At 43.7% G+C, this 25547-nt stretch overlaps 1 protein-coding gene across 1 annotated transcript in view; it reads right to left on the reverse strand.

Moving 5' to 3' along the window:
* TRIP13 (thyroid hormone receptor interactor 13) overlaps positions 1 to 25547 on the reverse strand; it is a 168443-nt gene that overhangs the window by 106284 nt on the left and 36612 nt on the right. The window contains exons 3-5 of the mRNA XM_082258830.1: positions 20687 to 20816; positions 13407 to 13462; positions 9899 to 9989 (exon numbers count right to left, since the gene is read on the reverse strand). Coding sequence (XP_082114956.1) covers positions 9899 to 9989; positions 13407 to 13462; positions 20687 to 20816 — 277 coding nt within the window. The remainder of the gene's footprint in view (positions 1 to 9898; positions 9990 to 13406; positions 13463 to 20686; positions 20817 to 25547) is intronic.

A 25547-nucleotide genomic window follows, 5' to 3' on the forward strand; every position in this document is an offset into this window, starting at 1 on the left:
AAAAAAAATTGGGCTAACTTTATGGTTTTGGTTTTTTCAATTCATTAAAAGTGTATTATAAAAAAAAAAAAAAATTGTGTTTACAAAGACTGCTGCGCAAATTCAGTGTGACATAAAACATTGCAACAACCACCATTGCATTCTCTAGGGTCTCTGCCAACAAAAAAAAAAGAATGCAAATAATGTTTGGGGGTTCTAAGTAATTTCCTAGCAAAAAAATACAGATTTTAACTTGTAAACAAATGTCAGAAAGTCAGGGTCAGCAAATTGTTGGTTGAAGATTTGTGGCTGTCTCGTTCTTGGTTAAGGCTCTGTTTACAAGAGGGCTTTCCCTTACACCTCCTGTCCTGTTTCTCCTGAAGGTGGTGACAGGAAATACCAGGGTACGGAGTGGCACGGGATGCCTTGTTGGAGATCCTGGACAGAAGGTACTTGCAGCAGGTGCCAAGCAGGTTTGTGGACTGGCAGATGTGGGTACATGCCAACAGGTGCAGAACAGCGGGCAGACTGGTGAAAAGGCAGGTGCAGGACAGCAGACAGAAACCAAGCTGGTGAGTGGGCAGATGCAGGATCTTGAGTGGTCAGACAGAAGTCGGTAATGGCCAATTAGCAGGGGTACAGGATCGGATCCAGAGAAGAGTCAGGGCTAAGCCAGAGTCAATATCAGGCGAGCAGAGAAGGCACCGGAACGGTAGGCAAAAGGCAGAGTCGGGTTACAAGCCGGGTCAGCAATAAGGTATCAGGAACGAGTCAAACAGGCCAGGTATAAACAGGAACAAGCACAGGATCAGGACACAGGCAGTAGAAGCTGATGACCACTCAGCAATCTTCTCGGCTAAATAGGCAAGAGGGCGCCAAGTATTCAGAGCACTCTCACACTAATGCGCATGCGCACGTCCACAGATACGTTAGCGAGTTAGCAATGTCTAGCTGTCACTCATGAGTTCTTATGTGGAACCTCTAGTTGACAGAATTCTTATAAGTGCATATCTTCGTGCACATCTTTGCACATGACTTTGCATACGACTTCCCTGACAGTGCCGCCTCTTGATGCCAACTTGAAGCTTTTTTTCTGGATGAGCTGTGAAAAAAGCCCACAAAAGTTCTGGAGTATGCACATTGGACTCTGGTTCCCAGGAACTTTCTTCTGGGCCCAAATTTTTCATCTTCATTAAATACTGTACAGTACCTTGGCTCTTTCTACAGTCCAGGAATTTTCTACTTTATATTCCTCAGACCCATCAATTACAATTGGTGCTGGAGGTCCTGGATCCCCATCTGGGAAATGGTCAGGTACAGTAGGTTTTAGCAATGACACGTGAAACACAGGGTGAATCTTGTAAGAATCAGGTAAAGAAAGTTCATGTGCTGCTGGATTGATTCTTCACCTGACTGAAAATGGACCAATGTATTTAGGCCCTAGTTTCTTTGATAGGCAAGGCAATTTTAGGTTTACAGTTGAAAACCAGACCTTGTCTCCTGGGTTAAGGAGTAAATCCCCCTTTCTTCTTCTGTCAAAGATATTCTTGTTGTCTTCCTGAGCCTTGGCCACAAAGGCTTGTCATTTCTTGTTGTTTTCCAGAAAGAACTTAACTTCATCCTGAATTGCCAGTACAGGTGAATCAGGAACTGAATCAGGCAGGAAGGAAAGAAAGAATCCATAGTTAGCGAAAAATGGAGCTTGATTTGTGGAACTATGCATGGAATTATTATAATCAAACTCAGCCAGAGGTAGCAAATGTGCCCAATCATCCTGTGAAAAAGGAAGAAAAGGTATTGCTCTAATGTCTGGTTAGTACGCTCAGTTTGTCCAATGGTCTATGGATGATAGGCCGACGAACAGCATAATGAATAAATATCAAATAGTGCTGCGCCAGAAAAAAAACAGCAAAAAGTGCTAATAATTTAACAATAATTGCATCAAATATTAATAAACAATGTGAAGAAACAGTCCATAAAGTCCAAAACAAATGTGCAAAGTGCTAGCAATAATAATATTAATCAATAATTATTATTTATTATTTCAGGTACTTATATAGCGCTGTCAATTTATGCAGCGCTTTACATACACATTGTATATTCACATAAGTCCCTGCCCTCAAGGAGCTTACAATCTAAAGTACCTAACTCACATATATACACAGTAGGGCCAATTTTTTTTTATACAGGATCCAATTAACCTACCAGCATGTCTTTGGAGTGTGAGAGGAAACCGGAGTACCTGGAGGATGGAAGAAATCTAGTGCTCTCTGTCTTTTAGGAATCACCATGCAGTTTATTAAAAGCAATGGATACAGGCGGTCCCCGGTTACAAACAAGATAGGGACTGTAGGTTTGTTCTTAAGTTGAATTTGTTTGTAAGTTGGAACAGGTACATTTTTTAAGTGTAGCTCCAGCCAAAAGAATAATTTTTAAGTTTTTTTGGATAGCATAGGGAAGGGTTAACACCCCTGTACTATTTGTTTTGCTGTCTGTACCCCTGTTCAGAAGATTTCACCTCACTTTCTGTCCCTAGGACGACTGGATTTTTAAAATTTTGGGTTGTTGTGGAAAGTATAAGTTATTACCTGATAACTCCCTTTCCAGGAATCCTCCAGGATGGTCACATGAGAGAGATGGCTCCTCCTCCTACAGGAAACACAAGCACAGTTAAGTTTAAAAGGCCGCCCCACAGGCTGCCCCACAGTTGTTAAAAGATGAACTGGCCTGCTTAAGCGACTAGCTCAAACTATAATCTAAGTATACAATTTACTAATAGGGTGGGGGTCCACCGTCCTGGAGGATTCCTGGAAAGGGAGTTATCAGGTAATAACTTATACTTTCCCAAGTCATCCTCCAGGACGGTCACATGAGACCCCAACGATGCATACCTAGGGTGGGACTACTGCCTGGAGCACTTTGCGACCGAAGGATAGATCCTGGGCGGAGACCAGGTCGACCCTGTAGTGTTTGACAAACGTCAGATCACTTGACCAGGTGGCTGCTTTGCAGATTTGCTCTGCTGAGGCCCCAGCCTTTTCTGCCCAAGATGTCGATATCGCCCAGGTGGAGTGTGCCTTGATACCGGCTGGTAAACTTTTGTTTTGCTCTGTGTAGGCTGTGCCAATAGCCATTCTGATCCACCTGGCTATGGATGATTTTGAGGCAGCTTTCCCTTTCTGAGTGCCTCCAAAGAGTATAAATAAGTTAGCTGATTTCCTGATTTCTCTGGTGACTTCTATGTAGTGTAGGATACACCTCTTGACGTCCAGAGTAGCAAAAACCTCCTCCCTTGGTGAGGTTGGGTTTTGGCAGAATGATGGAAGGACTACTTCCTGTGTCCGATGAAATTCCGAAGATACTTTCGGGAGGAAAAGAGGGTCCGTCCTGAGGATTAATTTATCCGGAAAAATCTTTAAGAAAGGTTCCTTGATGGAAAGGGCCTGTAGGTCGCTCACCCTTCTGGCTGATGTAATTGCCACAAGAAATGCCGCTTTTAGAGTAAGATTCTTTAGATTGCATTCTTCTAAAGGCTCAAAAGGGGCTTTGGCGAGTGCCTGTAGTACTAATGTTAGATCCCATGGGGCCAAGCTAAGGTCTTTGCTAGGCCTGCATCTTTGGATGGATCTAAAAAACCTCTTTACTAAAGGATCTTCTCCTATAGGTTTTTCCAGAAAGATTGACAGAGCTGCCGCCTGCACTTTAAGGGTGTTTACGGCCAGACCTTTGTCTACTCCGTCTAGAAAAAAATCCAGCACAGTGCTAATATCCCTTAGGTTCCTGTTGCTGGGCTCCATTTTGAATCTGTATGTCTTCCATATTTTGTTGTAAATCTTCCTGGTTACTGGTTTTCTGCTCTGGAGCAGTACTTCCGTGACTCTTGTGGATAGTCCTTTATTCAGTAGTATGCTCCGTTCAGGATCCATGCTGCTAGTTGTAGCGTCTGGCTGGAAGTGTGATGTGCTCCCTTTTGGGCCAGAAGATCTTCCTGAGCTGGTAGAATCCAGGGTTCTTCCTCCGCCATTTTCCAGAGTGGAGTAAACCATGCTCGTTTTGGCCAGAAGGGTGCCACTAGGATTACCCTTGTTCCCTCCAGATGGATTTTCCTGATTGTTCTTGGAATCAGTTGGATCGGGGGAAACGCATACGCCAGGCCGAAACTCCAGGGAAACGCTAGGGCATCTATGCCCAATGCGTTCCTTTCCTTGTGTAAAGAGTAGAACTTTCTCACTTTTCTTTCTGTGGCAAAAAGGTCCACCTCCGGTGTCCCCCACTTCTGTACCAGCTGGTTGAAAATCTGTTGATTTAGTTCCCACTCCGCTGGGTCCAGGTGCTTCCGGCTCAGTAGATCTGCCAGCACATTTGTTGATCCCTTTATGTGCACTGCCGAAAGGGATAAAAGGTTTGCTTCCGCCTCTGATAGAATGTCTTGCGCTATTCTCATCAGGTGCTTTGAGCGTGTACCACCTTGGTGGTTGATGTAAGAGACTGTCGTGACATTGTCCGACTGAATTTGGACATGTTTCCCTTTTGTTTCTTGTTGGAATCCTACCAGAGCTTCTCTTACAGCCGCTAGCTGAGGACACTTCTTCCCCAGATTGGCACCAGGTTCCCTGTCTCACCTGATGTCCTATGTGGGCTCCCCAGCTGAAAAGGCTTGCATCCGTCGTTATCCTGATCTGTACTGTGGGCATCCAGAGTCTTCCTTGAGAGAGGGAGTCTTCCTTTAGCCACCAGGTTAGTGATCTTTTTACAGTTGGTGGAATTGATATTAGACCATCCAGCTCTGAGGTCTTTCCATTCCAGTGACTCAGGAGATGTCTCTGGAGAGGTCTCATGTGTAGCTGAGCCCACTGTACTGCTGGGATGGCTGCTGACATGAGGCCCAGGACCACCATGGTGTCTCTTCTTGATATACGGTGTAGCTCTATCAAGCGCCTCATAGCTTCTTTGAGCTTCACAATCTTGTTCTCTGGTAATAGGATTTTTTTGTGTCAGTGTTGATTCGATAACCCAGGAACACTGTCTCCTGTGAAGGGATTCTGTTGGATTTCTGGGCGTTGATCACCCACCCCAGTGATGTGAGGAAATCCTCTGTTGTTCGGAGATTTTCCAATGCTTCCGACTCTGATTTGCCGTATATCAGGAAGTCGTCTAGGTAGGGAATTATCTGGACCCCTCTTACTCGAAGGTCCTGGACTACTTCCGCCATAATCTTGGTAAAGATTCTGGGTGCCGAGGAGATTCCGAATGGGAGTGCCTGGAACTGGAATAGGCGTATTTGTGACCCCAATCTGGTTGCGAACCTTAGGAACTTTTGATGCCTTAGGTGGATTGGCACATGTAAATAGGCATCTTGGAGATCTAGGGTCACTAAGAAAGCATCTTCGGGAAGTAGGGTTCTCACTGAGAAGATGGATTCCATCTTGAACCTCCTGTACCTTACTCTTCGGTTGAGGTCCTTGAGATTTAGGATTAGGCGGTGTTTGCCTGATGGTTTTAGCCTTAAAAAGACTCTTGAAAAGAACCCTTCCCCTTGGTGTGATAAGGGTATTTCCTTTATTACCTCCTCTTGTAATAGGTTCGAGATGGATACTTCCCCAGGCTTCCTTCGCTGGTGATGTTCTTGGTAGAGATGTTATCCGAAATTTGTGAGGGGGAGTGGTCACGAATTCTATCTTGTAGCCTTCCTTGAGAATCTGTACTATAAAACGGTTCGTACAGAACTCTTCCCATTGAGGGGAGAAGAATCTCAGTTTTCCCCCTACCGGCCGTCTGGCGTCACTGGGGCTTGCTGACATTGCTGCTACTATTGGGGAAGGGGTTGTTTGGTCTACCCTTGCTCTTATTGTATACCCACTTCCTCTGGGTATTTGGTTTTCCTCCCTTGGATTGTGTATCGCCTCTCGGGCGGCAAAAAAATCCCTTCTGTTTCTCCTTCTTTTTGGAGGGGAATCCTTTTGACTTGTCCGCCGATCTTTCCAGAACTTTATCCAGTTCTTGGCCAAAAAATAGCTTCCAGTCAAAAGGGATACTGCACAGCTTATTTCTGGATGCGTAGTCTCCTTCCCATGTTTTGAGCCAGAGAGCTCTTCTGGCTGAGTTTACCAGACCAGTGGTTCGGGCTGCTATCCGTACACCTTCTGCCGCTGCATCCGCCATATAGGCCACCCCTTTCTCTATCAAGAGGAGGGAATCCTGTGCCTCTTCGCTACCTGGGACCTTTTCCAACTGTCCCCTTAGCTGTTCCAGCCAGAAGGACACGTTCCTAGCCACGCAGGTATTGGCCATATTTGGCTGAAAAGATGCCGCCCCCGCCTCGTAAGCCCTCCGAAGTGTCACATCGATCTTCTTATCCATCGGATCTTTTAAATGGCCCATGTCTTCAAAAGACAAATCCGACTTTTTTGACACTTTGGCTAGAGGCGCGTCAATTTTTGGGCATTTGGACCAAACTCCTACGGATTCCTCAAAGGGGAATCTCTTTTTCATTGATTTAGGGAAGAAAAGCTTGTTTTCGGGACATTCCCACTCCTTCTTGATGATCCCTTTCAGGGATTGGTGGACCGGAAAGGTACGTGTCTTCGGAACCTGTAGGTCTCTATATAGTCGGTCTCTCACCGATCTTGGTTCTTCCTCTTTTTGTAAGTCTTCTGTTACATATATTGCTTTCAGTAGTTCTTCCGTCTCTTCTGTTGGAAATAGGTGTCTGGTCACTTTTTCCTGTACCTCACTGTCATGCTCTTCTGAGTCTGAGCTGTCTCCTCCCAGGAGTTCCCCTTCCTCATCCTGGGAGTCTGATTCCGAGGATTCTTCCATTAGCCTGGTGACCGTTTGGATCCTTGCCGTTTTTGTGCGGTATCCTGACGTGGAGGGTTGGTCTGCTCTTTTCATCCCTTCTATGGATGACTGTAGCGATTTCAGAGTGGACGTGACTTATTTTTTGAAATCAAGGAAATCCTTCCCTAGTGGCTTGGATTCTTCATTGATTACTTTCTTAATGCATCTTTGGCACAATAGCTTGTCTGAATCCGTTGGCATTTTTGTCCCGCAGGTGCGGCAGTGCTTTTTCTTTGGTTTAACCGAAGTGTCTGTAGTTTCTGCGGGTTTGGGCTGTAGACAGAGAGATTAACAGAGACACATATCTAGTTATCTCCCGTCTTAGGGGTATGCGTATACCCTCCCCCTATTACCCCCCCTAATTCCCCTGACCCCCAAAAAGGTTCAGATTATCCCCCTTTTTTCCCCCCCTGACCCCACTTTTTTTGAAAAGCCAAAGGAAAAGAACAAAAAGAAAAAAAAAAATTTTTTTTTTGGGGGGGCAGCAGGTGAGCGTAGCCAAGCCGATCTTCCTGTGAACTGGCGCCATTTATGTTTAAATTTCCCGCCAGAGCTTCTGATGCTATTCCGGCGCTCTTTGCCCACATCCAATATGGCCACCGCCCCACTTCCGGTGGCGGCGCCATATTGGCTACGTCACTTCCGCAGCGCCAGCGGCGACGCTGGCTGTCACAGCACACGCTGGAGACTCCACCGGGAGCCCAGCGTGGAGATGACCCTTCCGAGGGGAGATGGCGAGCGGCTCAGCACGGCCTCCGGCTGGCCGCCATGGTCCCCTCTTGGCCTGCTATTCCTCGGTCCCACTGGAGCAAGGTAAGCGTTTGGGCAGGATACTGGGTTTTACCTGCTTAGGTCTCCAGCCTTGCTTCTGCCCCATAAGAGAAGAGGGGGTATCTTTCTGAAGCCTCACGACCCCCTCCTCTCCCGTGGACGTCCTCCTCCCTTGCCCCCATTGCTGGCACCAGCCCGCCAGATACCCTTATCGGCTCAGGCCGGTGAAGGGAAGAGGTATCCCAGGAAGCCTGCCCAGGATAGGGAATAATAAAAAAACAAAAAGGGGATGTTCAGGACCATGCTTGTGTAAGCAGGACAGGAAACACAAGAACTGTGGGGCAGCCTGTGGGGCGGCCTTTTAAACTTAACTGTGCTTGTGTTTCCTGTAGGAGGAGGAGCCATCTCTCTCATGTGACCATCCTGGAGGATGACTTGGGAAAAAAGGATTGGTGATAAAGCTTCGGTGGAGACACCTTTTTCCCCATGAGAACTCTTACAGGAGGGAATTTCCCTTCCTAGGGCTAGATTTCTCCTCACTTCCTGTTGTCAACCTCCCCTTGTAAATAGGAGTCGTTTGTAAGTTGGATGTTTGTAAGTCGGGGACAACCTGTACTCACAAAATAGGCACAAGCAGCTGTGCAGGCTTTACAGACATTTAATGGCTACCATAGCCACAGTTTGAAATAAACGAACAGGCTCAGCCCCTATACATGTTACGTCTGTATTGACTTCTACAGTAGGGTTCTACTGTAGACGAACAGCATAGTTCAACATGCAAAAACTTGCAATGCTCTCTCCAAAATTTTGATGTAAACTGCACCCCCTGAATGGATACAATACTGTCTAGTACTCTATGAAGTCTCACCACCTCCTCGATAAATGTATGGGTCGTTTGTTGCGCTAAAGGCGTACCTTTCATAGGAACAAAATGTGCCATCTTGGATAATCTATCCAAGAACACAAAGATGGAGATGAAGTCATCTGATACTGGTAGTTCAACAATAAAATCCATCGAGATCATCTCCCATGGTCTTTTTGGTACAGGAAGTAGCCTTAACCTGTCCCCAACATTTATTCCTGTTGTTCTTATTATGTATGCAGATAGCGCATGCTTAAACATAATTTTTACAGTCAGACTTCCATTTAGGCCACCAGAAAGATGGTTGTAACAGTTCTTTAGCCTTTTGGGACCCCAAATGTCCTCCTAATGGATGGTCGTGGCATAATCTGAGGCCCTTCAGACATTGGCTTTCAGACACAAGTCTTGAAACCAAAAAAGTCCATTTTATTTTACAAACTCACCCCTTGAGGTGGTAACTCCTGCCCTGAGGCCTGTATGATCTGAGTCATGAGATTTGCTTGGAGAAGTAAAAGGTGTTGTGCAGACAAAATGGTGTCCTGTGGGAGAGACCCCTCCACTTCTGAAAAGATCTGTGACAGAGCATTCGGCTTGCTGTTCTTAGACCCAGGGTGGAACGTGAGTTGAAATAGGAACCTAGAAAAAAACAGTGCCCATCTGGCCTGTTGAGGCCGCAGTCTTTTGTCTGACCTAAAATATTTTAAGTTCTTATGATCTGTAAAGATCAAAACAGGATGCATTGCACCTTGCAGCAGATAGCGCCATTCCTCTAGGGCCAATTTAATGGCCAGAAGCTTGCGATCTCCAACATCATAGTTTTTCTCTGCAGGATTTAGCTTTCTTGAGAAAAAGGCTACAGGATGGATTCGCGATTTTGTTCCTGATCTCTGTGACAAAATTGCTCCCACAGCATTCTCAGAAGCGTAAAACAACACCATCACTTTACCAGGTAAGGCCCTTTTCACACTTGTGCGACTTGTCCTGCAAAGTCGCATGAGAAGTCATACTCCATGATTTCCATTGAGTACCATTTAACAGTCCCATAGCATTAGTACCATTAGCAGTCCCATAAATTAACCTAATGGGAACATTATCCTGTACCTCATGCATCCATCACAACAGAAAGCACGCAGAAATCTCTCAAAAGGACACAGAAACTGCAATAAAAAACGCTTTTATTTTGTAGAGTGGTCAAGGTTAAAATTTTTGTCAGGTTCTAATTGTGGTTTGTGTTCTAGCCAGGAAGAGTTCCCAGCAATTCCTTCCCTATTACTGACACTTTGAAGGTAAAAAGTGAGAAGGAATCTCCAAAGTTAGAAACCGCAACAACCTAAACGCCAATAAAAGACTGTATATTGCTCACGCTATCCAAAGGGAAAATGACTGAATCTGGGTCTTTAACGTGTATATTTAAACATTTGTTGTGCATTAAAAACAAATAATTACCATGTAAAAGGACAACTCTGTTCCAGGCAATCAAGTTGCTATCAACATTTTTGTCGGAAAACAGCAGCGTGGTTGTAACATAATCTAAAAGCTTAAAAATACACAAAAAATTTGTTAAAATTCAATGAAAATTGTTTCCTTATCAGCTATAATTATAACAATAATAATCTTTTGGTTCCAAGTACAGACTGCTTAGGCAGCATACACTCAAGACCTTACACAATAAAAAAGCAAATAGATGTCCAAAAAAACACAAAAAACTTAAAGTGATTGTAAAGTCTGTTTTTTTTTTTTTTTTTGGTTAAAAATAGTAAACATGGTATACTTACCTGCCCTGTGTAATGGTTTTGCACATAGTGGCCTGGATCCTCCTCTTCTCGAGTCCCTCTTCGGTGCACCTGGCCCGCCCTCCTGTTGAGTGCCCCTACAGCAATCAGCTTGCTATGGGGGCACCCAAGCCGACCTGCAGCTCCCTGTGTCCATTTAGGCATGGCCTGGCCCTGCCCCCTCCCTCTCCTGATTGGCTCGCTGAATTTGATCGACGGCAGCAGGAGACAATGGTGCCACGCTGCCATTTCAGCCAATTAGGAAGTAGAGTCTCAGGCAGCCGAGACACTCCTGCTACATCGCTGGATAGAGATGGGCTCAGGTAAGTATTAGGGGTTCTGAGGGGGGAGCTGCACACAGAAGGGTTTTTATCTTAATGTATAGAATGCATTAGGATAAAAAACCTTCTGACTTTACAACTACTTTAACAATGAAGTACAACTTTATATAAAAGGCTACATATTGACCATATAAACCCTATTGCACACCTTTCACTCATCAGCAAAAAGACATACTTTGTCCATGAAACCAGTTATCTTACTTACAAACAGATTAAGGTCTGGTTCATACTGGTGCGGTGTGGGAAGGCATGTGATTTGTACAGGAATCGTGCCAAATTCCTGTTCAAATCACATGCGATTCTGCAGCAGTGCAATTTGAGTCATTAATTTTGTATGACTCAAATCGCTCCGTATCAAAATCGTGCAAGACACTTTTTTTGCCGCACCAGGAATGTTTTCACACCCATGTGATCTAATTTTACAAATTGCACTACGTTTCGCAAACCGATTTTGGGTTGTCGTTAAATTAATCTACAAACCCGCAACAGTTTGCATGAACGGGGTGCGATTTTGATGCGGTGCGGGAAACGCACAGACATCGCTGCAAATTCCACACCACATAAGTGTGAACTGGGCCTAAATGGTAAGCTCACCTTTGTTTTTAGTGTGGAACATGTTCCCACTTCTGCAGCCGCTGACCGCTCTGCTGCCTGTAGTGAAAGCAAGCAAGGGGATCTTCTTCCCTGCATGCTGTCACCATTTTAAAAAGACACGGGCATTGCATTCATTTACAGAGCTCTGTGAACGACAAACTACAAGTATCGACAGCCTTTGCAGCTGTCGGTTTGTGATTTCAACAAACTACCATGGCGCTGTTGGTTGTTCATTGTCTTCCTGCCATGTCATACTTACAGCCTCTGTGCAGTTGGCTTTGCACAGAGCAGCCTGGATCCTCCTTTTCTCAGGTCCCTCGTTGCTGCTCCTGGCCCCTTCCTTCTATCGAGTGCCCTCACAGCAAGCAGCTTTCTATGGGGGCACCTGAGCCGAGCTGCAGCTCAGTGTATCCATTCAGACACGGGGCTAGCCGTTTGGCCTCGCCCCCTCTCTCTCCTGATTGGCCAATTGATTTTGATTGACAGCTGCGGGAGCCAATGGTGCCGTGGCTGTGTCTCAGCCAATCAGGAGGGAGAGTCCCTGACGGCCGAGGGACTCGTGGACATCGCTAGACAGAGATGAGGCTCAGGTAAGTATTAGGGGGTGCTGCTGCACACAGAAGGTTTTTTTTTATCTTAATGCATAAAGATAAAAAAAAACGTTCTGACTTTACAACGCCTTTAAAGCATGCAGTGACAAAGGGCACAGGTGTGAAACCAGCCTCAACATATCACTTACCCTGTGTATAAAAGTATAGTATATTTTTTAAGAGCCCACAGTTTTAATAGGAAATAATTAAGGTCCTTGTTGGCTGTTATTATTAACTGCCTCTGCATAGTTGGTAAGCTTTCCATCAACTTCCAGTCCCAGAGTCGCATTAGGAAGTGGCACCATTTTACATCCTAAAAAAAAGGTGCAACATGCAGCATATTGGAAATAGTTGAGTTAGTCTTTAACTCTACAATACAACCAGACAGCACGTCCTCACTACATGGTCTATAAAGAAAACAGGGAACAAAGTGCTGGCAATTGGCTTTTCTTGTAAAAGCGATCCAGGCAGCTATGAAGCTACCCAATCACTTTTACAGAGCTGGGGAGCCCCCTCCTCGCCATTGTTTCTGGGCTCTTCCGTTCCAACCAGGACCACTGTAAGTGGTCCAGTCGGCTGCCTACAGAGGAGATAAAAGAAACATCCATTCCCTGATCTCCTCTGTGATGAATGAAGCCAGTAGTGAGGAGGATTTTGTTACTTCCAGTTTCAGAACCGTCTTTACCTGGCCATTACAGCCAGGGAAGCAGCTGATCAAACACATCTGTGTTTGATTAGCTGCATTGAAGGACAATGGAGGCATCAGGGGTCTAATAGACCCCCGATTTCTCCAAAGAAGAAAACCTTTCACTGCATAAAGCCATCACAAGGAGTCTTGTTCAGTTATTTGAAAAAAGAAATGTAAAAAAAATAAAATTAATAAAAGTACTGAAAAAAGCCCCTCCCCACGCATATGTAAACAATGATTTCACCACACATGTGTAGTATCTCTGCTCTCTGAGTGAGAGCAATAATTCTAGCACCATAGCTAACATTTAGGGCTAGACTGATAACCTGTGTCACCTGTGGACAATTTTAGGTACCATAGTTTGTTGTCATTTCACAAGTGTGTGCAATTTAAAACCTTGACCACGTTTGGTATCTATTTACTTGACACAATATCATGTTTTATATTTTGCATTTCATAAACGGCTTCACAAATATTATATGATATAATAAAAATTACTAAACCACAATTTTATTCTCCAGGACCTCTGCTTTCAGAAAATATATGTTTGGGAGTTGTGAGTAATTTTCTAATTTACATTTTCTTCTCCGGGGCCTCTGCTTTCAGAAAATATATAATGTTTGGGAGTTGTGAGTAATTTTCTAGCGAAAAAAATGCAGATATTAACATGTATGTGAAAAATGTAAAAATAGATCTTTAGGCAAGCAGTTTATGGTCTTGTTCAGTAAATAGGCCATCTCTGTATCTGTGTTAATATCATGGGAGGATAATGGGGAAAGTTTGGATTTTTTGATTCATATGGCAATTATTACTACTCTTGTGTTCCACCACTGCACTTCAGGAATAACGGAATTACACGGCAGATATGGTCTTCAGTTCCACAAGTCAAACAAAATGTAAATAAAAGGCTATCACAAATCACTGATTATGTACAGAATACACAGGCACTGTCAAACAGAATTTACTTACATTTGACTTTATTTCACTGTCATATATTAAACTCTCCCACAGTCCATGAAACTCAGCTGAAATTTTAAAACAGCAGATTTCAAATATTAAGGTCATGTTAAGAATCATACTACAAATCGGAGAAACATTAATAATACATTATCACCAAAAGACCACATATTGGATAAAATACATTTCAGAATAGTCATAGCTAGAGATTCAACATTCTACTATATATATTATTTTTACTTATAATGTATTTTAAAACAGTGTTGTTATTTACTAGAATTGACAGGTAATGCCTTCGGAGAGGAAACGCGTTGGATTGGAGCTAGCAAAGTTACGACAATTAGCACGAACCGCACTGCAGGCGGACTTGCGAGATTTTATCCCATATCATTAAAATTCATTGTCCTTGATGAAAGTGCCTTTTATTTAATAAACCAGCTTTATATGAATCAATGCTCTGCGAGTGTCTTCCATTATCTTTTATAACCACATGATGTGATTACCGAGATTAAGGAGCACCATAAGCCTGGATACATTTCCTGGAGCTGGCTGACCACTTGTCTTCAGAGGCGCTTCCACTACCATGCATATCTCTTAGTGGGATCATTTAATTTGGTAAGCGGACAATTTTCACATATAGAGCAAAGCGGTGACAAACTTTCTATTGTGGATTATTTCAGCTGCTCTCCAAACAGTTTGTTGTATTTGCATGTGGGAAAGTTGGAGCATCATCTTTTCACTAAACACTAAAATATAGTGTAATACCGTTTTTATTTTTAAAATAAATATAAAAGAAAATAAATGGCTGCTTACAAAGGATAGTGCCTAGCCTGGCACTGGGTGAAACTGCTGTGTGTATAAAAGAGGGTCTGTTTCTGGTGCTCTGTATTGTAGCAGGTACTGTACAGGTAGCCAGGCTACCTGATAACACGAGAATAGACGCAAAATGAATTGCGGTCCCTCGTAATACCCGGAAACAGAGAGAGCCAGCGACGTCATTTCCTTCCTGCTTGGAGCGCACGCCACCGCTGCCACGCTACCAGGGCTGTAGAGGAGACTCTAAATACAATACAGAGCACCAGAAACAGACCCTCTATTATACACACAGCGGTTTCACCCAGTGCCAGTAAGCAGCCATTTCTTATCTTTTATATTTATTTTAAAAATAAAAACGGTATTACACTATATTTTGGCTTCCCCACCATTTTTCCTACATATACCTGATTGAGATTCAGGGAGTGGAGGAGTTCGGTGTAGGACTCATCCATCCTATTAAGGGATCAAAAGCGATTTAGGTCCTGGTGACCTAAAACCATCTGGTAAGAGGCAGAAATTGCTTACTTTATCAAGAGCACATTGGAGCACAAAATCACTTTGAAGAACTCATTTATTTTCACGGACTGTTTCACTTGTTGCACAATAATTTTGTGGGTACACATTTTTATTGTTTAATACATGTTTTATATATATTTTTATTATCATCATTTATAATTCTCACATTAATATCACCAGTGTCACTTATTCAATTTTTGTTTTCACAAAAAAGTCACGTATAATGCACATTGCTTGTGACAGAATATTTGAAAATATTTGATTTTACCAAATAGGTTTACTATTTTATTTATACCCATATTTATACACTGGTTGTACGTTAATTGGTTAAAGAACACTAGTATAATTACCAGGATTATCCAGATAGATAATGACCTAGATTTCCATCCCAACCACTATAGCCATATAAAACAATTCCATAAACCCATACTATTGCCAGCGCCTATTTTATTTAACTTTTTCTACTGTAAGACCCTGTCACCATTTATAAAAACTTTAGACTGCCTTTCGGCATGGTCTTTGGCTACCGACATACTTGAGAAGCATGATTTGTTTTTCAGAGCGTTGTGTTGATTTTCAGAGAACAACATTAAAACGGAAAATTGTATCATACTTACCGTAATTTTCCTTTCCTGGTGCCTATCCATGGCAGCATACCTGTGATAGAGCTCCGCCTCTACTCCGCCTTCAGGACTAGTGAATAGCTTAAAAGAAAGATGCCCCCTACTCCCAGCATTCTCCTGTGATATAGAATACAGAGGGAGGGAGCGTATGCTGCCATGGATAGGCACCAAGAAAGGAAAATTACGGTAAGTATGATACAATTTTCCGTTTTCCTGGTGCCTCCATGGCAGCATACCTGTGATAAATAACTAGCTGACAAAAGGGTGGGTAGATGCTAAAACACAAGGATTTTTTTTTTTTTTTGATGAAAAAAGGGCTTCCTGCATGGTCCTTCTTTCAAAATCTAGTGGTGAGCGTTCCAGGGTCAACTCAATGTTTTATAAATGTGTACTGAGACGACCATGTGGCAGCCCTGCAGATGGCATCCAGGGAGACGTTCGCTCTGGCTGCCCATGAGGCAGAAATTGATCTCGTTGTATGAACCTTTACCTGCTAGAAGGAACCATGCCTTTAGCCCTGTACACTTTACGTATTAGTTTGACAATCCAGGATGCAAGAGTCCTGCTAGAGGCTTCCTTCCCATGGGATAACGAACAGCCTGTTAGATGTTCTAAATTTTTTTGTAGCTTCGAGATACTTCTTGTGGACTTTCGTCATGTCCAAGCTTGGGCCTATTTCTGACTGGGAAAAAAAAAAAAACTGGCAAGGCCCATGGTTCCCTGAGCTGACTTGCGTTAGCGACTTTAGGGGTGAAACCTTGAATAGGTCGCAGTTCCACTCTGTCTGGAAAGAAAGAAACGTGATCCTCTCCGATTCCCAGGGCTGCCAGATGTAATGGCTAGAAGAAAGGCCATCTTTAAGGATAAAGTTCAAAATCGATATTTGTTCCATAGGAGCAAAAGGATGTTCCACCAAGGCTTCCAGGATTAGAGTTAGGTCCCATTTTGGAAAGGTGCGTCTGACCAGAGGGTGTGAACACCCCTCCAAGGAACGTAATTACGAGAGGGTTGACCTCCCATCTTTAATTTGTTGCCGTTGATAATGCGGCCACCTGGACCTTTAATGAACTGAGACCTAGGCCTAGGTCAAGTCCGGTCTGTAGGAACCCAAAAATATTGGAGACTGAAGGTAAGAATTTTTTCCCGGCAAAGGTTTGGAACTTTTCCCAGACTCTTGAGTAGATGGCGTTTGTGGATGGTTTCCTTGTTTGAAGGAGTGTAGAAATGACTTTCGGGGAACAGCCTAAGGCTTCAAACCTCCGCCACTCAATTTCCACACTGGTAGATCCAATCTGTGCGGGTTTGGATGAGAGACACTGCCCTGCTGTAGAAGTTGAGGGAACAGAGGAAGTGGAAACTAAGGTCTCTTAGTTCAGGAGCTTCTTCAGGAGCCTCAGGAAGAATTTTAGAATAAGAGGGCGAGGTGGGAAGGCATACCCTGTGTCAAAGTCCCAGGTGCATGTCGGAGTGTCCACTGCTTCCATCTGGGGGTGTGGAAAACGGGAGATAAATCTGGGAAGCTGTGTGTTCAGTGGTGTAGCAAACAGATCCACCTGAGTATATTTCCAGTGATTGGCAATCTGGTGAAATACGTGCGGATGCCGGGCCCATTCGTTGTTGTTCGGACAAGATCTGGAGGGAATGTCCGCTTGATTGTTTAGCCTGCCCAGGAGATACACTGCGCTGAGGTCTAGGAGATTCCTCTTTGCCCACAGCATGATCTTTTCTACTCTTGACAGAAGCGACCTGCTGCGAGTCCCGTCCCGTTTTTGAATATGGGAGACTGCTGCCCTGTTGTCCAGTCATAGAAGGACTCTCTTACCTCTGATGTGGGGAGCTAGGGAGGTTAAGGCTAGGAATGCTCCTCTCAACTCCAGGATGTTTGAGACTAGGCTCTCGGCTTGAAAGGGCTATCTTCCCTGGACCTCGATTTCCTCGAAATGGGCTCCCCACCCTTTTCCATTGGCATCTGAAGTAATTGTGGTCCAGGAGAGGGAACCCAACTATCGCGATTTGGAGAGGTTCTGAAGCTCCATCCATCAATGAAGACTTCTGCGCATGCATGGTGTTAAGAGGATGGTCTGTGAGAGACGTTTCTTCCACTGTTTTAGGAAGCCGGTCTGAAAGTACCTCAGATGCAAACGTGACATGGCACCATCGGAATGCATGCTGACATTGAACCTATGAGGCTCAAACAGAGAGAAGCTGTCAGGCGGGGGTTGCGCAAAATCTTGGAAACTCTCTGAATGAGGATCTTCACCTTCTGTATGGGTAATGACACTGTACCCTGACTGGTGTTAAATAATGCCCCAAGATAGATCCTCTGCTGGGTAGGCATGAGATGGCTCTTCTGCAAGAAGGTGACTGACTGTCCACGAGCAAGAGGATGTCGTCCAGGAAATTATATACCCGTAGGCCCTTTTCCCTGAGAAGGGCTATGGTAGAGACTAGGACCTTCGTGAAGACCCGAGGAGAAGTGCATAAGCTGAATGGAAGGCACTGAAACTGAAGCTGTAGATGCCCCACTGTGAACCTCACGAATCTCTGAGAGGACGGAAGAATTGGAATGTGCAGATAGGCATACTGAAGATCTATTGAGAGTAACTAATCCTTTGGTTGTACTGCTTGGATTATCGTCTGCAGAGATTCCATCTTGAAACTTTCTAGATCGATATGTCGATTGAGCTTTCTCAGGTCTATAAATGGTCTTTATTCCTTGTTCCAAAGAAAACTGGGGAATAGAGTGGAGTAAAAACCTGTATATTGGTCTGAAGGGGGCACTGGAAGCGCTGCGCTCTGTACTTGGAGAGTCGTTATAAACTGCAGAAGAGCTTCTGCTTTTTGTGGTGATGTTGGGATCTCTGTCCTCTTGAAGTAATCTTGAGGAGGCTAAGAAGAGAAAGTCCTGTAGTGTCCCTGTTTTATTGTAGATAGGACCCAAGGGTCCTGGCATCTTTTTGCCCAAACTGGCACAAAATGTTTGAGCCTGGCTCCCACCAGGAGTGTCTCGGCCTGCCCTATGTCAAAAAAGGATTTCGTTTTATCCTGGGGGGCGGAGAAAGGTTTACTTTTTCTTGTCCCCAGAAAGGAAGACTGGGTACCACTCCAGGTTTTTCGGCCATCTCTATTTTGGCGAAATTTCTTGACCTGGATTATTGAAATCTAGAAGAGAAGTTTCTGGATCTCCCGGCCCGTCTGTCTTGTGGAAATAAGCCCGATTTGCCACCAGCCACTCTGGAAATTGCTTTGTCCAATCTCTCCCCAAACAGGCACTTCATCAAAGGGAATCCTGCACCTTTGAAGCAATATCCGCTGCCCACGGCTTTAGCCATAAGGCCCTTTTGGCCATGACTGAATTGCTCTGGCTGAGCAGCGAATGGTGTCAATTGCTGCTTCTCCGACGAAATCGGCCGACATCTTCAGCTCATCCAGTGCCTTTATGATGTCTTGCTTTGGCACATATTGTCGGATAGCCAACTCTTAGGTTTTCTGTCCAGGCTTTTATTGCTGTGGACACAGATGTAAGGGTGATTGCTGGCTTACATGCTAGTTGGGTCACTGCTGCTTCCACCACTGGAATTGAATCCAGGGGCTCCGAATCAGCTGGAACTAGAGGGTAAAGTTTCCCAAACTTTGCAAGTAAAAACTTATTTTCCGTCTTCTTCCTCTCCTCCTCAATCACCTCCTTTTCCTGAGAAGGGGTTCTGGCCCTGTGCCCTGAAGGGGGAATTGGCATGCTGGCCATAGAGTGGCCTGGCACCTATGGATCAGCGTCCGTTGCCTGCGGGTCCTGAGGTATTGCCTGAGCAGGCATCATGGCAGCCAGTTCAGAAAGAGAATCTTTCATGGTCTGATTCGAAAGCTTGGCCACTTGTAGACTTTCTTGGTGTTGGTCAGCTGCGTATTCCTTTATGTCCTATATGTCTAGATGAATGCGATCTGTGGCACGGACTGCGTTCACGAGGATAAGCATAATGTCCTGGGGGACTTTCTCAATCTCTAGACATTTGCGGATCTTGATCATGAGGTGAATGGCTCGTGTTGGCTATAGCAAGAGGATCAGCTGAAAATAGGGAGGAGGAAGAAAGCTTCAAAATCAGGATATTCTAATGCTCTATAAAAAAAAAAAAAAGAAAAAACTAAAAAGGGGAAGGCTTGTTTCATTATTATACATATATATATATATATATATATATATATATATATATACATATACATACATACATACATATACACACATACATACATACACATAGTGACAGTATGCAAGGTGAGGTAGTCAATAATCGGTATATCTCACCTCGTTCGTATATGTTTGGTAGTAAGAGACTAAACCAGAATCCGGCCCGGGTTTTTCCAGCCTCTGTGACAGGTCAGGTTCCGGTCCAGAGATTGTGGGTCACCTGAGTCCATGCTCAGCTGGACTTTAAATGAACAGGAAGAGAGCACAGGAATGCTTTGGTCTGATGCTCAGAAGGGAATCTGAGAGAGGAGCTATGTTTGGACTTTAAAAAATAGGTTTGCTTTCCCATATGTTTTTGTGGGTGATGGGGACCATCCCCACACTGTATATATAGTGAGAAAAACTGCTGTATAGTTTAGCGCCAGACAGCAAGGATCTATTTTACTGTTTTATTGTTTTTTCATATTTGCAAACCTCTGCTAAATAAAGCTGGCAACCCACCAGACTTAAAAGAAATTACCTGCATGCTGGCCTTACTTTCCTGGAAAAGGTGATCCCTGTGAGCGAATCTCCCACAACACACACACACATATACAACAAACTCACCTGGAGAGGAGGGAAAATAAATGTAGATACCTGAAGAAAGATAGCGCGGGGGCAGGGGTGTCAAAGACTGCTGATCCTGCTGCTGCCGCCATCAATGCCAATCACAAAAAAGCTCTTTATGCAAAAGAGTTATGGCAGACTTCCTTCCCGATTAGGAAACTCTGCATACCCCAAAAGATCCACAAAAGGGGTTCCCAGACTTTTTAGCGCTATGAGCGGCCCGAGTACAGGGACTGCGCTTGGGAGAGGCTTAACCCAGCGAAAGCTGCACAGAGGTAGGGACATACTGCTACTCTTCACCAGTCCAGAGGTATGAGGAAAAAAAAGGAGAATGCTGGGAGTATGGGGCATCTTTCTTTTAAGCTATTCACTAGTCCTGAAGGCGGAGTAGAGGCGGAGTAGAGGCGGAGCTCTATCACAGGTATGCTGCCATGGAGGCACCAGGAAAAACTGCTAATTGCATCTGTGATAAGTACTGGGATTGCCAATCTTTCTTGCACTAGGACATCAGAAACTGCAGTTACATTGTTTATACATAGCTCACTCACCAGCTGGCAAAATCCAGTGGTTAGCTGCCACAAGGTCCTCATTTTCTTCTTCCAGATTTTCTGAACTGGGACCGTCTTCATTTAATTGAAAAACATTCACAAATATACTGCACTTGCTAAGATCAATGGGCTTTAAAAAGAAAATAGGATATTCAAAATTAAATAAAATACAATTTTCACATTTTGTTTATTTTTTCGCATTTCAATGCTGTTAATGTCCTCTAGGTTCTTTCATCCATTACTTGTCTACAGCCTCAGCTGTACACTACTGCTCTGGGCCTCCTTGTTACTATTACTGCCAATGGTGGACCGTGCCAGCTCAATGTTAAGCTGGATACACACTATACAACTTTTGTTGTTCGATTTCCTTTAGATTTACCTTCAACTATGTAGTACAAGGGCCTGCCTGATTGCATACAAATTTAAAGTGCTTAGGTGTGACCTCATATTATATGGTTTTGGTAAATCTAAAGGAAACAATCTAAAGCATATGTATAGTGTGTATCCAGCTTTAGTCATCATAACCGCTCATAGTCTCCATTTGGACTGATGTAACAGTGGGGTTTATTTACTAAAGCTAGAGAGGGCAAAATTACTCACAATTCTGCTCAGCTTCTAACCTCAGCTTGTTTGACCACATACTACCCACCCACCGTCAAATGACACCGGAGGGGTGTAGCTATTGTTCTGGGACGCCGTTATATGACGGGGCACCAGAACAGCCTCTCTTGCGCGCCCCCGGGGGTGCGCGGAGCGGCGATCGTGACCGTGCCGTGTTGCTAGGACACGGCACAATCCCGATCTCGGTAAAGAGTCAATGACATGACTCTTTACCCATGTGATCGGCTGCATCCAATCATAGCCAGTCACATGTAAATGAAGAAGTGCCGTTATTAAGCTCTCCTCGCCTCACACTGTCAGTGTGTGAGGCAAGCAGAGCCGATCAGCGGCTCCTCCTCATAGGGGAGACAAGGACATGTATTCAGGGCACTGATCATCAGTGCCCTGATTACCCAAAATGTAAATAAAGTGCCAATTACTGCCTTATGCTAGCCATACACGCACAGAATTTCGGCCGGGAATATTCTTTGAACATTCTTTGAACATTCTTTGAACATTCTTTGAATAGACGAATGTCGTTCGAAAATTGTCTTTTGCTTTTCACATTTAATTTTAAAATGAATGTCATTTCTGAACGATTACCACATACACTGCCCGAAAATTCGTTGATCGAAAAAAGTTTTCCCTTCTGCCCCTACGAATTTTCCCGTCGCTGCAGTCGAAAAAGGACATCGATTTAACCCCACTAACGATTAGAAAATCAAACGAATTTTCTTGAAACGAAAATTTCCGGACGAAAATCTATACGTGTATGACCAGCTTAACAGTGCCCACAATCAGTGCCCATAGTGCTGCCAGTCAGTGCCCATCAGTGCCTGCTGATCTAGGCACTGATGGGCACTGACTGTCAGCACTATGGGCACTGATTGTGCTGCCCATCAGTGCCGCCTCTCAGTGACTATCAGTGCCTCCTATCAGTGCTCATCAGTGGCGCCTATCAGTGCCCATCAGTGCGGCATATTAGTACCTCCTCATCAGTGCCACCTCATCAGTGCAGCCTATCAGTGCCCATTAGTGCCTCCTCACCAGCGCACATCAGAGAGGGATAAAAATATATTTATTTTCAAAATTTACTCACAGAAAATAAGAAAACCTTTTTTTTTTTCAAAATTTTCTGTCTTTTTTTCTTTTTTTTTTGTAAGAAATAAAAAAAAACAGAGGTGATTAAATACCACCGAAAGAAAGCTCTATTTATGTGAAAAAAAATGATAAAAATTTCATATGGGTACAGTGTAGCATGACCGTGCAATTGTCATTCAAAATGTGACAGCGCTGAAAGCTGAAAATTGGCCTGGGCAGGAAGGGGGTGAAAGTGCACTGTAGGCAAGTGGTTAATTAACCACTTAAGCCCCAGAGGATTTGGCTGCTTAAAAACCAGGGCCCTTTTTTCAACTTGGCACTGCGTGACTTTAACTGACAATTGCGCGGTCATGCAATGCTGTACCCAAAGGAAATTTACGTCCTTTTTTTCCCCACAAACAGAGCTTTCTTTTGGTGGTATTTGATCACCTCTGCGCTTTTTATTTTTTGCGATATTAATAAAAAAAGAGCAAACATATGATTTACGCCTCATGTTACGCTGTTCTCTTGTTACTCGGCTGTATTTCAATTCACTGCCTTTGTTGACTTGTATGCCTTTATGTCCTCAATAAACGTTGAATTTGAAAAAAAAAAAAAAGAGCAAACATTTTGAGAAAAAATGACATTTTCAACTTTGTCTTTTAAAAAATATCCATATCCAATATACTCAATTTATGTCATATATTTTGGCCAAAATGTATTTAGCTACATGTCTTTGACAAAAAAAATCTCAATGAGCTGGTTTGCGCAAACGTTATAGCATCTACAAACTATGGTGTAAATACTGGAATTTACGCAGCTTTAATTTCTGACTGCCTATCTCATTTCATGAAGTGCTAAAATGGCAGGGCAGTACTAACCCCCCCAAATTACCACTTTTTGGAAAGTAGACATCCTAAGCAATGTCCTGAGAGGCATGTTGAGCTCATTGAATATTTCATTTTGTAATGTTTGAAAAAGTACTAAAAAAAAATTATTTTTTTTTTTTTACACAAAGTTGTCATTGAAATTATATATTGCTCGCACATGCCATGGGTATATGTGTAATTACACCACAAAACATTCTGCTGCTTCTCCTGAGTACAGGGATACCACATATGTGAGACTTTTTGGGAGCCTAGCTGTGTACGGGACCCTGAAAACCAATCCCCACCATCAGAATTTCAAAGGGCGTACATTTTTCATTGCATTTTCTCACTACCTATAACGGAGGCCCTGAAATGTCAAGATACCACAAAACCCCCTGCAAATGACCCCATTTTGGAAAGTAGACACACCAAGCTATTTGCTGAGAGGAATGGTGAGTCCTTGGAATATTTTATATTTTGCCACAAGTTTCGGGAAAATTACATTTTTTTTTTTTTTTTTAACACAAAGTTGTCACTAAAAGATAAATTGCTCACACATGCCATTGGTATATGTGGAATGACACCCCAAAATACATTCTGCTGCTTCTCCTGAGTACAGGGATACCACACGTGTGAGACTTTTTGGGAGCCTAGCTGTGTACAGGACCCCGAAAAGCAATCACCACTTTCAGGTTTTCTAATGGCGTAAATTGCTTATTTTTACCTCCGCACTACCTGTCACAGTTTCAGAGGCCCTGAAATTTCAAGATAGCACAACCCCCCCCATGACCACATTTTGCAAAGTAAACACTCTAAGCTATTTGCTGAGAGGCATGGTGAGTCCATGGAATATTTTATATTTTGCCACAAGTTTCGGGAACATTTTTTTTTTTTGTTTTTTTGTTTTTTTACACAAAGTTGTCACTAAATGATATATTGCTCACACATGCCATGGGTATATGTGGAATGACACCCCAAAATACATTCTGCTGCTTCTCCTGAGTACAGGGATACCCCATGTGTGAGAATTTTTGTCAGTCTAGCTGCGTACAGGACCCCGAAAACCAATCCCCACCTTCAGGCTTTCTAAGGGCGTGACCCTGATTCTGCCAGTGAGGCTTCCCCATCGCTCTCATCTGACATGGTCAGTATACTGTAAGCCTCTGCACTACTGAACCAACGTTTGGTCATTTTAGTAACTAAATTTACCGGTACAGTAGTGTGACTCACATGTAAAAAAAAAAAGCACCTGGTTGTCAAGGTGGTCAACCGCCACCAAAAAAAACTGCTAATGCTAGCAGGGATCAGACCTGACTCTGTTAACACAGCGGTTTTGTGTGTTTTGTGTTTTTTGTAAGTGACAGTAATCTATTGATAAAAAAAACTTGCCTGCATGGGGTGGGCTGGGCGGAGGGGTTAAACGCAAGTGCTGGCAGGAATCAGTGCTGATCGTGCAAACACCGTGTTCTGGGAAAGCTAAACTATGGGGACGCTAGTATAGTTCTAATCAGATCAGATATTGATCTGTTCAAACACTATACTAGTAATGGAAGTGTGTGTGTGTGTGTGTTTGTGTGTAGCAATGAAGGGGTTATTTCTAACTATGCGCCGGGGATCTGCGCTAAACTTACTTGGGACAGAAAATAATTTGCTAGCGCTAACTCAAGTCACAATCACACAAATATACAGTAAACCACTATATTACGTGTGTATAGTGTGCAATGTGACAGGGGGGAAGGGGGTAACTGGGGGTGATCAGGGGGGGATCAGGGGGGTTAAATCTTTATTGGGGGGGTGGCGGGTATCCTAAGTATAAAAGGAACAGCGGCAAGCGCTAAACCTGGTCACAAGTCACACTTACAGTGCCTTGCGAAAGTATTCGGCCCCCTTGAACTTTGCGACCTTTTGCCACATTTCAGGCTTCAAACATAAAGATATAAAACTGTCATTTTTTGTGAAGAATCAACAACAAGTGGGACGCAATCATGAGAGAATGCATTAAGGTTAAAAATCTTTTACTTTTACAATAACTTTAACACTGCATGTACCTAGATAATGTAAAGCCTACCTGCACTGTAAGGGTTAGAAGCTCATTAGGTCTAGGTGTAAAGGTATTCGCTGTAATACTTACCTTATTCCTTGTTCCCACAGGCTTCCTACATGCTGTGTGACTGATCCCCCAAGCCCTCTTCTATAAGGCACTCTGGTCAGTGGTCAGACTCTGACATTATATACAATGCAGGACCAACAGTGAGAATGGAGAGGGACTGTCCACAACCCCAAGCTTTAGGGAGAAGAGGTGAGTTCTGGAC

The sequence above is a fragment of the Pelophylax lessonae genome (assembly GCF_965119305.1).
Source record: "Pelophylax lessonae genome assembly, chromosome: 5".
NCBI classification, from domain to species: Eukaryota; Metazoa; Chordata; class Amphibia; order Anura; family Ranidae; genus Pelophylax; species Pelophylax lessonae.